Source organism: Colias philodice, chromosome 25 (genome assembly GCF_061535455.1).
Source record: "Colias philodice isolate Cphi_HAF_F1 chromosome 25, ilColPhil1 Martin Lab GWU primary, whole genome shotgun sequence".
Lineage (NCBI taxonomy): Eukaryota > Metazoa > Arthropoda > Insecta > Lepidoptera > Pieridae > Colias > Colias philodice.
Genome location: NC_143110.1, coordinates 5,491,781 through 5,504,275, shown reverse-complemented (window position 1 = coordinate 5,504,275; position 12,495 = coordinate 5,491,781). Strand labels below are relative to the sequence as shown.

Sequence of the window (12,495 nt, the reverse complement as noted above, 5' to 3'; positions counted from 1 at the left end):
CGACCAGTCTACTCGACTGGCCGGCCGTGAAGGCCCCGATGGATGATGTCGGAAAGTTGTACATATTATATATAGCTCTGTAGCGAAAACATTTCGCTTGCGCGATTCAGAGCGAGGTGTCGCTACACCGTATACAAAGGATAAAAAACCCAATAGGGTTTTTATCCTTCAACCCATCCTTTTACCCATCAATTATTGATGTTTTAGTTATTACTAAACTAAAACATCTAACTAAATTTTCTGCAATTTCTCCTTTTTCTAATTTGTAGGGAGCCCTTTCCGAGTCCGACTCGCACTTGACCAATTTTTCTTTTGAGATAGTTCCAAAATTATACAGTTTATACAGCGTTAGGTTAATTTTTGGGTAAAGTATTTTTATGTATCATTGACAAAAGAAAAATAATAATTGACTTAAAAAAAAACTTTTTTATGATTTTATGAATATTATGTTCAATAAAAAAAACTGTACGTTTATCATCTGTGCGTATCATTTTATCATATCTTTGGCGACTAAAACCGCTAAAAAATGAAATAATTTGATAAACGTTCCAGTAATACTTAATAATTTAAAAACTTAGTTTGATGCCAATATTTTTTTTTATTTTGATTTTATTCCAAAAACACAAAAGCATTTAAAGATTTTAACGGTTCCTTTCAAGTTTATTTTTTAGGAAAGAATACACCCAAAAGGTCAAAATAAAGGTCAAATACTCCAAAACACATCGCATAGTATATAACGTCGTGCACGAAGCTAATGTGAAAAGCTTTAAATTTTAATAATTAAAGAAAATTAACTACGATTATTTGTGACAATAGCACATAAGCGGAACATACACACAAACATACATACGAGATTGCGCATAGCGAACGAATAAGTAGATATTTATTTTAATTAATTTATTTATTTTAAGCAAACTCGGCTCTTCGATTTCATTAATAATATAAAATTGTGAAAAAATCGAATAGCAAAACCATTAATTAATTATAAATGATACTTACAATAAAAAAGTTAAATATATTCATAGACAATTATTCTTAAAAATATACATGCACCATAATGTAAAAAATATAATTAAAAAATGATTTGATGATTTTTTTATTCCAATGATTGGAGAGTTGAAAAGACAAGAATTTTTATCTATGAATTTATTTTAAATTATAATCTATAGCTATAAACACATTATTGTGGTGCATAGAAAATATTTTTTGCACATTTTTTTTCACAATAGTCACACCGACATACTCGATCTGGGTTTTATTTTTAGAAAAAATACGTCAATTTACAATATAATAATTATCATAATATTCTCCGATATTTACAACAGTCTATTTATACTTTGGAAACTCGTCAATTTCAAAAGAGAACACAATTGACTAAAATATCCAGAAATTTCTGTACCATCGTCCGTCACTTGATTAAAAAATAAACTTATATAACTGTCAATTTTTGCTAACGTTTTAAATAAAATTCCACACTATTTGAGATCGGTCACTCACTTTTTTTTGTAGTTTTTTTTTCACAGTTTTTATCACATTTTTTTGTTAAATACTGTTTCCTCTTAGGTTGGTTTAGTTCGGGGATATGTATTGTTGTTGCCAGAAGTTCGATGGAATTATTTTTTTGAAGTAGCAACACTGGTGCGCGTCGCTTGTTGACTGTCAAACTGGCATTCAGGATTTGTATTTTTTACCATTTATCTGTTTAACCTGTGAAAAATAAACTGAATTAGCAAAAGAACTGGTTTTTTATTTGATTGCATCAAACACATTTTTTTTTAATCATACTTAAAAATATTATTCTCGGAATTAGCAAAAATACTACCTCAATTATCTAATAAAAAATAAAGAACGTTGTTTATCAATCTACTTCAAAATAATAGGAGGTTCTGAATTAGACTGTATTTTTTCAGGGTTTATTACCTCAGAACATTCAAGGAATCGTAATCGATTTTGATGATGATTTTTTTTATTTAAAAGCCTCCGGCCCGATTTAAATTTGGTCTATTTCTGACAATTAGACGTTATTTTTTTAAGTTATTATATAACAAGGAAATACAATATAATCACCTTATCGTGTCACGCGATAGAGCTGACCGCGTACTGGGGTCGGGTGCCCTCTGGCTGGTACAGAGTTATCGACGCTATGTAGTTGTTCGACATCACCTGTAAAATAAATGTTAAAAGCAATGTAATGTAATGACGATTCAAAAGTGCTTCTAGAAGAGGTCTAATTGAATAAATAAATATTTGAGTTTGAGTTTAAAAATAATATAAGTTGTAATTGGTCAATGTTTCTTTCTTATGCGACAGAAGATACAAATGCCTGAAATATTCTTAAATTTAAACATTTATTTATTCAATTAGACCTCTTCTAGACGACTTCTTGTCAAAGTGCTTTTCAATCGTCAAAAATTAAAATATCATTTCAGAGTATTTACCACTCGCGTGTACACAGAGTGGTACAGTACGATTAAAACTTAATGGCGGCTCGAAAATCGTACGTTCCGATACGCAATACGCAATTTTTGGTATCTAACTTCCGAACCTCCATTAAGCTTTAATCGAACTGTACTATTGCCCCGACGTACCAATATTCCCACTAAAACTGTCCAAAAATTGCCCAATATCAATTTCCTAATGATAGATGGCGCGGTGTATCCCTTAGACACAGAAAACTGAAAGAATAGAATAAGTTCGATCGCTGAGGCGGGTCACAGTTCCGCCTCGTGATCGAATTTTTTCTATTCTTTATAAATTTATATATACAGGGTGTCTCAAAAGAAAGTTTATATTTTGTGGATGAATAAAAAAAAGGAAGCGGTGTATTGAAATTTTTTTTATTAATTATTAAAGTGCATAATATGGGAATTTATTTCTTAAAAATAATATCGTCCAAATGCAGTCCATTGCCTTCAATAATATGATTTGAATAATATGATTCATTTAATCGAACAGTAAAATTATTTATGACAGCTTGGCAGGTAGACACAGTGATGGCTGCCATTTCGTGCCGGATATTTTCTTTTAAATGCACTAGAGAAGTTGGTTTGTTGGCATACACTTTAGATTCAAGATACCCCTACTATTATTTTTAAGAAATAAATTCCCATATTATGCACTTTAATAATTAATAAACATTTTTTCAATACACCGCTTACTTTTTTTTTAATTCGTCCACAAAATATAAACTTTCTTTTGAGACACCCTGTATATAAATGTATAATTTCCTAATATCCTAGTACCTCGAATATGATGTCCTGGTACCCGTAGCAGAAGGTGGATCCGAACGGGTTGGTCGTGTTGGTCGAAGACGCCCGGTTCAGAACTACGGGTCGTTCGCACACACGTAGAGCTCGGGACACACTCTCCCACTTGCTATACGCGGTTATGCATACAGCGCCGCGGGATTCCACTAGCGTGTTTGATTCGCATCTGTTCGAGAACGTATTGAAATAAGTTAAATATATCTAAGGATCGGAGCATAGATACTCTGTGTCCGGGAAAAAATATATGAAAAAACTAGCTTACCGCCCGCGGCTTCGCCTGCTTTGTCTAAAACCTAATAAATTATATACTAAAACCTTCCTCTTGAATCACTCTATCTATTAAAAAAACCGCATCAAAATCCGTTGCGTAGCTTTAAAAATTTAAGCATACAAAGGGACAGAGAAAGCGACTTTGTTTTATAATATGTAGTTATGAGTCAAGTGGCTGTGCTAACCACCAGAAGCCCGTTTTGTGTTGGAGAACGAATAAAATAAAGTGAGAAAAAGAGTGGGACAGAGTTATAAAAGTCAATCGGCTGTACGCAATGATGCACTTTAGCATGATTGACACGCATCTGTTATGTATTACAGACGGTTATACTGTTGATAAGAGTAAGGAAAAGAAAAGGATATCATGGTATTTGATGCGATAAATATCTAAAATTGTTTGAAAAAATGATATTTATCACTACATAGTATAAAACAAAGTCGCTTTCTCTGTCCCTATGTATGCTTAAATCTTTAAAACTACGCAACGGATTTTGATGCGGTTTTTTTTTAGAGATAGAAGGTTTTAGTATATAATTTATTATGTTTTAGACAAAGCGGGCGAAGCCGCGAGGAAAGCTAGTTAAGAATAAATTCAAAAGCAAACATGTTATTTATACCGGAAATTACAGTTATTTAAAATTTTACTCACTTATCCGGTTGAACGTTGAGTTCAAACTCGCAACGGTGGTACATATTGAAGTTATAGTGTCCCGGGTAGTTTGTGTGTAACACGAACTTTTTCACTTGATGCGTGCGCGCGTCGAATAGCACGTCCTGGAAGATTATACATTAGTTTTGTTAATATTTGCATGCCAAACAATTGACGATTTGTGTATACAAATTAGTAAAAGAGTATTTGATTTTGTATGCGTGCGTGTTTATAGGTATATGTATGTCTAACAGTGGCGTGCATTCCATAAAGACATAAAGACACTGCCTACCCTACCATTTACCAAACTCTGATCAATATTTAATATGCATTAATGAAATTCACAGCGTCATTAAATTTTATTAATTGCGCAATGTAGTTATGAAATAAAAATATATTTCAAATATACATATTTTAGATCCATCTATCGGTATTTTGGTAGCATTATTATCTAATTTCTATAACATGTGACACCGGCTCGGCTCAAGTCACTATTCATGCGCTGCACTAGCGCCGCCACAGGACCCAGTACGTCACGGGACGGCAAAGACACAAACTATCCGTGTCTAAGTTTTTATATGTGTGCTCTGCGTGTCTACGCATATTTTATATGTGTGCGTGCCTATAAACACGGCACACTGATGTAATAAAACCACGCACACAAAAACACAAGGTAGGCAGTGTCTTTTTACGAAGATATACGAATTAGATACGAACCGAATTCGGAACTACATCGAAAGTCGAAACTGAAGTTGAATATGCGACCAATTTAAGAAGTGTGATAATGTATACAATTTTGTAGCGGTAAAGACCATCTGCAAATAGTATCATTATTCGTTTGTTTTGTTTTGGAAATAACAAACGTTTACTTTGAGGTTAAATTTGTTTATTGAGAAAATTAATAATGTTTACTACGACAATTTGCAAGTGAAGTGTTTTGAGAGTAACTAACTAAATAGATTATGTATATCATCAGTGTATTTTGTAAGATAATAAGGCATACCTAATTTAACGAAAAATTCTTATTTTTGTTTTATGAATAAACTTTTATCAAACAGAGAGTGATAGGAAAAAGGCCGATCTATAAATGGATCTATACCGGAATTTGTAATACACAAAGGTAAAGTTAATCATTAATTACATAATAATATATAGAATACTAGTTAGGATATCAATTATCATACCTACTTTGACAATTATTTTATAGATAATATGACCTATGTTCGTGATATGTTTTCCATTATTTTGCGGAAATACTATGTAGGTATCTCCAATCAAATATACTGCAATATGAAATATTAGTTTTTATGACTTAATATCATTACAATATTTCTGCCTACCCTGTCCAAAAACTCTGTGCACGCCCCTGATGTCTAATGTACACTTGTAGCAGTTCGTGTACGAGTTTTATTTATTTATTTATAACACTTTATTGTACAAAACAATTTAAGAAATGTAGTACAAACTAATAAGGTACAACAATTTTGCACAATAGGCGGCCTTATTGCTACACAGCAAACTCTTCCAGGCAACGAGTTTTTGTATTTTCATTAAATTCGACAAGCGCGTGCGTGTCGAGTTTACCTAAAAATGGCTGCCTCGTTTGGTTCCATTTATTATTTCTCTTATTACTCATTTATTACATATTTATTTAATTTTTAAATGTTTTCATTTTTTTTTGTTAAGTTAAATAAATATACAGGGTGACTGGTAATTCGACGTGATCCTTCAAAGGGGTTATACTAGAGGTCATTTGCAACAAATTAATTCCAGTTAACCAGGGGTAAAAAATGGATGGTTATTGAGCTATGACGGATTTTGATATGAAAATTTTCTTCCTTTATACCAAAACCAATTAATTATGAAAAAACTATTACACTATTAACATTCAATTGAATATTTTTTTGAAAGCCGAAGAATGAGCGATCAGTTTAAAAAAAAGCTTGCCCAAAACTTGCATCACCTCAAAAAGAAAAGGGTCATAGCTCAATAACCATCCATTTTTGACCCCTGGTTAGCTGGACTTAATTTGTTGCAATTGACCTCTAGTATAACCCCTTTGAAGGATCACGTCGATTTACCAGTCACCCTGTATATTTTCTTTATTTATTTCAACTCACCAGTCCCAAGGTAAAATAGTTGAAGAAATAATCAGACGCGGGTGGTGGGCGGCGACGGGCGGTCGGTCGGTGGATACGCATCTTATCATCTGCCTTATAGTACAGGCGTGCGGGGGCCGCTAGGGCTCTGGAGACAGCTTGGCAGCTGTCCCCGAAGCGTACTACGCGCCGCCGGGCTGCGGGTGCTTCGCCCGCACGGGTGCCTGCAAACGGGGTGTAAAGTTATAGCATATACAAGACATTTGTTATTGAAAAAGAGTAATGAAGTCCCAAATCACTGAATAAGTAGCGTAATGAAAATTTGTCGGACAAAAATGATTGTTGTAATTTTTAGTGTTTTTTAATATGTTGTAACTTGTAGGTATTAAGGGCTGATTTTTCAATCCTTGGTTAAAACTTATTCATCGAATAACGCATTAAACTACCGTTCCAAAAATGTATTCTAATTGTCCGTATACGACAGTTTACAGGTGAACTTTTAAAATGTTCGTGTAATACTTTATTGGACGGATAAATTTTAACCAAGGATTGAAAAATCGCCCCTAAAAATAATTGTCCTATTTGTATGTCATTGCTGTTGCTTATTTTTAAATGTCTATGTGTTTAAAATAAATAAATTAAAATATAACATCAATACAGATATTTTGCTTTGACCCTCAACCCATTGCATCTCAAAGACGTTCACTTTCAACGCAATTGGTGACGGTACACGATAGACAAATTCCTTCTAAACACTTGCCTCGATAAACGTATCGACCACTATAACCTGATCCCTTACCTACCTTCAGTGTATATATGCAAGCGGAGGCCAAGCGTGCTGGTCGCTGTACGCAGCACATCACAACATTTGTAACTAGTGCCGGTAACACGATAGACAAATTCCTTCTAAACACTTGCCTTGATAAACATATCGTCCACTATAACCTGACCCCTTAGATCATTAAGTAATGGATAACACACGCAGGCGTTTCCCCTTTTGCCGAGGTATAAGATTATTCGAATCGAAAAATCTTATGCTTTCATAAAAACTACTTGCGTAATCGATTACGAACACTCTGCGTATTCGTAAAACATCGAAAGGACGTCTGCGAGTGCTCCGCTAAAAATGCCGTTTTGCACTGTCATGTATTGCAGAAGCAATTCAAACATGTCGAATATTAAAAAAGATGGAATAACCTTTCATTTGTGTATATTTTTTTATTTTTTTAACGTACATTTCTAATTAAATGCAATTTCTAATAATCGTCGATGTATCGTTTAGCGATATGATCAAGACAAATAATCGAGTCATGTGTTTACTCGATCATTGATGCGGCTTCACGAGACTATCATGGAAAGAAAATATACAAATTTAATCTTTATGAACTAAGAGATAAAGTTGAATTTAAAACGCGATATTGAACCGCATTCCCCACGAGACTATAAAGTGATGTAGCGAGACTATCTTGAAGAAAAAATATACAAATTTAATCTTTATGAACTAAGCGATAAAGTTGAATTTAGAACGCGATATTGAACCGCACTCCCCACGAGACTATAAACTGATGTAGCGAGACTATCTTGAAGAGAAATTCAAATTTAATCTTTATGAACTTAGTGATAGAGTTGAATTTAAAAAATCGTCGCTGAAAAGGTCGTAAATTTTTACGACTTTCTTAGTGACGGACTGCTTTTAACTTGAACGTCGATAAAAAAATATTTTTCTAAGTATAATTTGAAATGAGATGAGAATTAATCTTTATTATATTACAATTTTACACAACTGCATAAAAAGGAGTATAATGTTTATTTTGTAAATCTTGTATATATTTATTAAAATTTACGCTCGGCTACTTTTAACTGGCAGAACATTTTAATCGTACGGAACCCTTCGTGCGCGAGTCCGACTCGCACTTAGCCGTTTTTTTGTAATGTTAATCTTGTAACCTTTCTATTATGTAATTTGTTTATATGTATGTATTAATATTGCGTATATTTCAGATTTACAAAAAATCGAATTACAATTTTTATTATATCTGTAGCGACACCTTGGTACAGAAATAAAAAAAGACGGGTTGCACTCCGGGAGTGCCGGGAGAAGTGAAAACTTGATTATTAACGTTGAGCATGTTTGATATCCATCCGTCTTACGCTTTTTCGATCAGGTCACGTGTCCTGACGCGAGTTTAAGATTTTATACCCAACGCCGCTAAAGAAGTTTTCACTTCAAAAAAAAGACAGGTTGCACTCCGGGAGTGCCGGCAGAAGTGAAAACTTGATTATTAACGTTCAGCATGTTTGATATTTTGGAATGGTATCCGTCTTACGCATGGAATATAAGGGCTAAAAAAAAGTCTGTCGTCACCTGACGCGAGTTTAAGATTTTATACCCAACGCCGCTAAAGAAGTATTCACTTCAATAAAAATTTCTGTACCGATATTTATTTTATTGAATATACTTAATATGTGATGTGTTGAATAAATACATATATTCAAATACAAATAAAATGGCGTTTTATTGTTTTTTCGTATGCATATAATAATGATGAAAACGTTAAAAATGACCTATGTAGTATTTTTTATGAATATAATATTAATGTTATTTTTAATTTCAACAAAATTATTATTTTTGTAATATCGATATGGTTACATCCCTTTAGAGCGATTGTATTATTACGTATATGTACAGAGATTTTTCTGTGTAATCGATGTATGTGTGCAAAAACATGCTAGTCTGCCAATTTTGTATTAGTTTGAGTTTGTAAAAACACAAATTATTTTTGTGAATGTGTGATTGTTTTTCAAAGTGTGAGTTACCCTCCCCGCACCAAAATCGGCAGAAAGTTTAGTTAGAACATTTGCCAGCGTGCTCCATCCATTACTTAATGATCTAAGCCTGACCCCTTACCTACCTTCAGTGTATATATGCAAGCGGAGGCCAAGCGTGCTGGTCGCTGTACGCAGCACGTCACAACGACGCAAGTGCAACTGGTGCCGGTAACACGATAGAGGTAAGTCGGCTAGTGGTGCTGAACAGCGACCGCCGTTACTTGATCTTGTCAACTGAAATAGGTTTAAATACCCTTATGAGATATTAAAAATACTCATATTGTTATAATGGTAATAATATATGGTGTACCACACATGTAGTGCCTATCACATAGATGTACTGCTATAGAAACCTTATAGTAACTTTAGTGTTGTCATAGTTTAATAGTGTTATAACATAACACTTTGACACTAAATAGGTGTAAGTGTAAAGTGCTGGTTTTAAGTGTAAAATGTAACTATTGTATTTATTGAGTAAAGTACATTGTATTAAAAATGAAAATGTAATATTATTTGTGTTTATTTAGTAGTAAATTTAATCGTCAAGAGCTTTTCTTATTAACTTTTTTACTAAATACACACGACCGCTTTTTATAAAATATTTTAAAATTCATTAAATTTTTATCATATATTAACGATGATAAATTCTCAATATTGTGCAACAAAATGAAATGTATATAATCGATTCATATTACATTACTAGCTTTCCGCCCGCAGCTTCGCCCGTGTTGTCTAAAACCTAATACATACATTATATGCTAAAACCTTCCTCTTGAATCACTCTTTATATTAAAAAAACCGCATCAAAATCCGTTGCGTAGTTTTAAAGATTTAAGCATACATAGGGACATAGGGACAGAGAAAGCGACTTTGTTTTATACTATGTAGTGATTATAACAGCTGATAGAGTCATGGACTAACACTGATTATCTATACTAATATTATAAAGAGGAAACCTTTGTATTTTTGTATTGAGTAGGCTCAAAAACTACTGGACCGATTTCAAACTGTTCCGTAATAGGTTATATTTTATCCCGGAAAACGTAAATATGTAATACGGGCGAAGCCGGGGCGGACCGCTAGTTTTATTATAATTTAATGACTCAAGTGTTTATATTTCTATTGCGTTTTTATCTGATGACACATGACTGTCTTATGTAATTAATTAATTAGTATGATATGAAGATTTCATTTGATTAACTTATAATCCAGTATTTAATCAGAAGTTAGTGATATTGTATGTGGACTTTCATCATTTAATTGGTATCAATATAAACATGTGTCTATATGAATATGACTAACATATTATAAAACAAAATCGCTTCTGATTGTCGAATTGGCTTGTATTTGCTTAAGGGCTGATTTTTCAATCCTTGGTTAATATTTATTCGTCGAATAACGTATTAAACTACCATTTCAAAAATGTATTCTTTGCCAGTCTTTGACAGTTTACGGGTGACATTTTAATATTATCGTGTAATACTTTATTGGGCGGATAAGTTTTAACCATAGATCGAAAAATCGGGCCTTAATCTTTAAAACTACGTATTATATTCTGCCACGTCTTTTTTTATCGATCGTGTAGTTCTCGAGGAAGGTTTAAGTATACAATTTTTAAGTTAAAGCTAGAGCGGGCAAAGCCGCGGGCTGAATGCTACTCTATAATTTAAAACGCAAATTTTGTGGCACGTGACACCAAACACATTTTTTTATTATTAATTGTTGTTTCTGTGTTCATTGTGTCCGTCATTTTTTTTGTACTTGTAGTGCTGCTTTTAAAAATGTTGTATTAATGTATTTATATTGAAAATGTTATATTCCCTTAATTTTTTCAGAAAATTCGACCAATAAACCTAGTTTTAAGAAATTTTTGAAATTAATAAATTACCTGATGCTGTGATCCGTAGTAAATGGTAGTTCTTGACACGACTGGTGAACCTCCATTTGGGAATTGTAGTGAACCCAAACCGTGCGCGTATCCAGGCTGAAAATGAGGAAAAAAATTACTTTATAATTTATTTTTCGTATTATTAATTAGCTGTTTTACAAATATTCTTGTTCTATTTTAGCTTTGGGAAATGGTATCAAATTGTGACAACTGTTCAATTATTATCTATCTTGCGGGATTGTTAAGACGCCGTCGAAATAGCGTTGCTTTAAGAATCCTCTTTCCCAAACACGTGGACATGGGGTTCTATGGGATCAAGCCAATCTCATTTCCATGGGATTTCTCTTGCCTACGTCATATTACGTATGACAACTGTAAATTATGTTTGACCACGCCAAGCCGCTAGAAAACTAGTAAACAAATAAACACCATACACCATATCTGCTGGAGAAATAAAATTTCACCTCAAACTTGCTATCAACGGGGAAGTAGAACGTGAGTCCCCTGAAGTTGAGTGCGAACAGGTGCCGCTGGCTGTCGTACAGGCCCGGATGGGTCGCGCCGAAACAGTGCTCCACCTGTTCGATGGACGGCGTTATCTCCGGCGAGTTGAAGCACAAGCCGCTGGAAAAGTGAAATACAAGATGCTAAAATATTGTGGAGCACAGTTTTATAAGGTAAAGGTACAAAAAATAGCAAAAAACTGAAAAAAAAATCAAAAAAAAAACCTAACAAAACATAACTAAGCTTAAAAATTTTATTTAAATTATATATTACATATTAATATCTTTATTATAATGTCTGTAAAAACTGCCTTATATTAGGTAGGTAGTTGAACATATGAATGCGAAAAATGATCATAAAAGGGTTTTTTCTTCTGAAGTATAGAACCCTAAAAGCACGAAGGCTAGATTTTTAATTAATAATACTTCTTCCAGAACTGGAGATTGTAATCAAAGAGTCTATTTTTATACACCTTCAATGTATTTTTTTATTTACAGTTATGGATTTAAATGAAAAAAAAAAAAAACAATTATTAAACGATTAAATCATGCATACTATTAAACCTTGCATGATAAGACATTATACGTCACAAACAAAATCTAGAAAAAACTCGTTAAAATGATCCAATTGAAAAATATAAACATCCTACATCCCAACTCCACGCAAAGACGATAAAAACCAAAGTTACGTAATGTTATTATTGCAAAAAATATAATATAACACTTGCAATTGATTACTTTCATTCGCCGTTAAAGGTCATGCCGTTATGACTCACGAGATCTTGCATTAGTTGTTTTTTGCTCATAGTAAAACAGATATGTACAGTTACTGTGTTAAATTATTTGCTATGATATCGTTGGTCAGGGGCCGTATTATGACCTCTTATAGTCTTATTTCCAGACAGTTTACGCCGTGAATTTAACTGAGTGGCAAATTCATATTACAGCAGAATTAACCATGGCTGGTTATTACGTAACAATAATAATTTGC

At 33.1% G+C, this 12,495-nt stretch overlaps 1 protein-coding gene across 1 annotated transcript in view; it reads right to left on the bottom strand.

Moving 5' to 3' along the window:
* Positions 1-233: 233 nt before the first annotated feature.
* Positions 234-12,495, bottom strand: part of LOC149477398 (PHAF1 protein CG7083) — a 29,923-nt gene continuing 17,661 nt past the window's right edge. Inside the window, exons 4-11 of the mRNA XM_089710721.1 lie at positions 11,466-11,625; positions 11,002-11,097; positions 9,197-9,347; positions 6,306-6,508; positions 4,186-4,310; positions 3,243-3,432; positions 2,068-2,163; positions 234-1,707 (exon numbers count right to left, since the gene is read on the bottom strand). Of these exons, the coding sequence (XP_089566847.1) occupies positions 2,077-2,163; positions 3,243-3,432; positions 4,186-4,310; positions 6,306-6,508; positions 9,197-9,347; positions 11,002-11,097; positions 11,466-11,625 (1,012 nt within the window). The 3' untranslated portion in view covers positions 234-1,707; positions 2,068-2,076. The remainder of the gene's footprint in view (positions 1,708-2,067; positions 2,164-3,242; positions 3,433-4,185; positions 4,311-6,305; positions 6,509-9,196; positions 9,348-11,001; positions 11,098-11,465; positions 11,626-12,495) is intronic.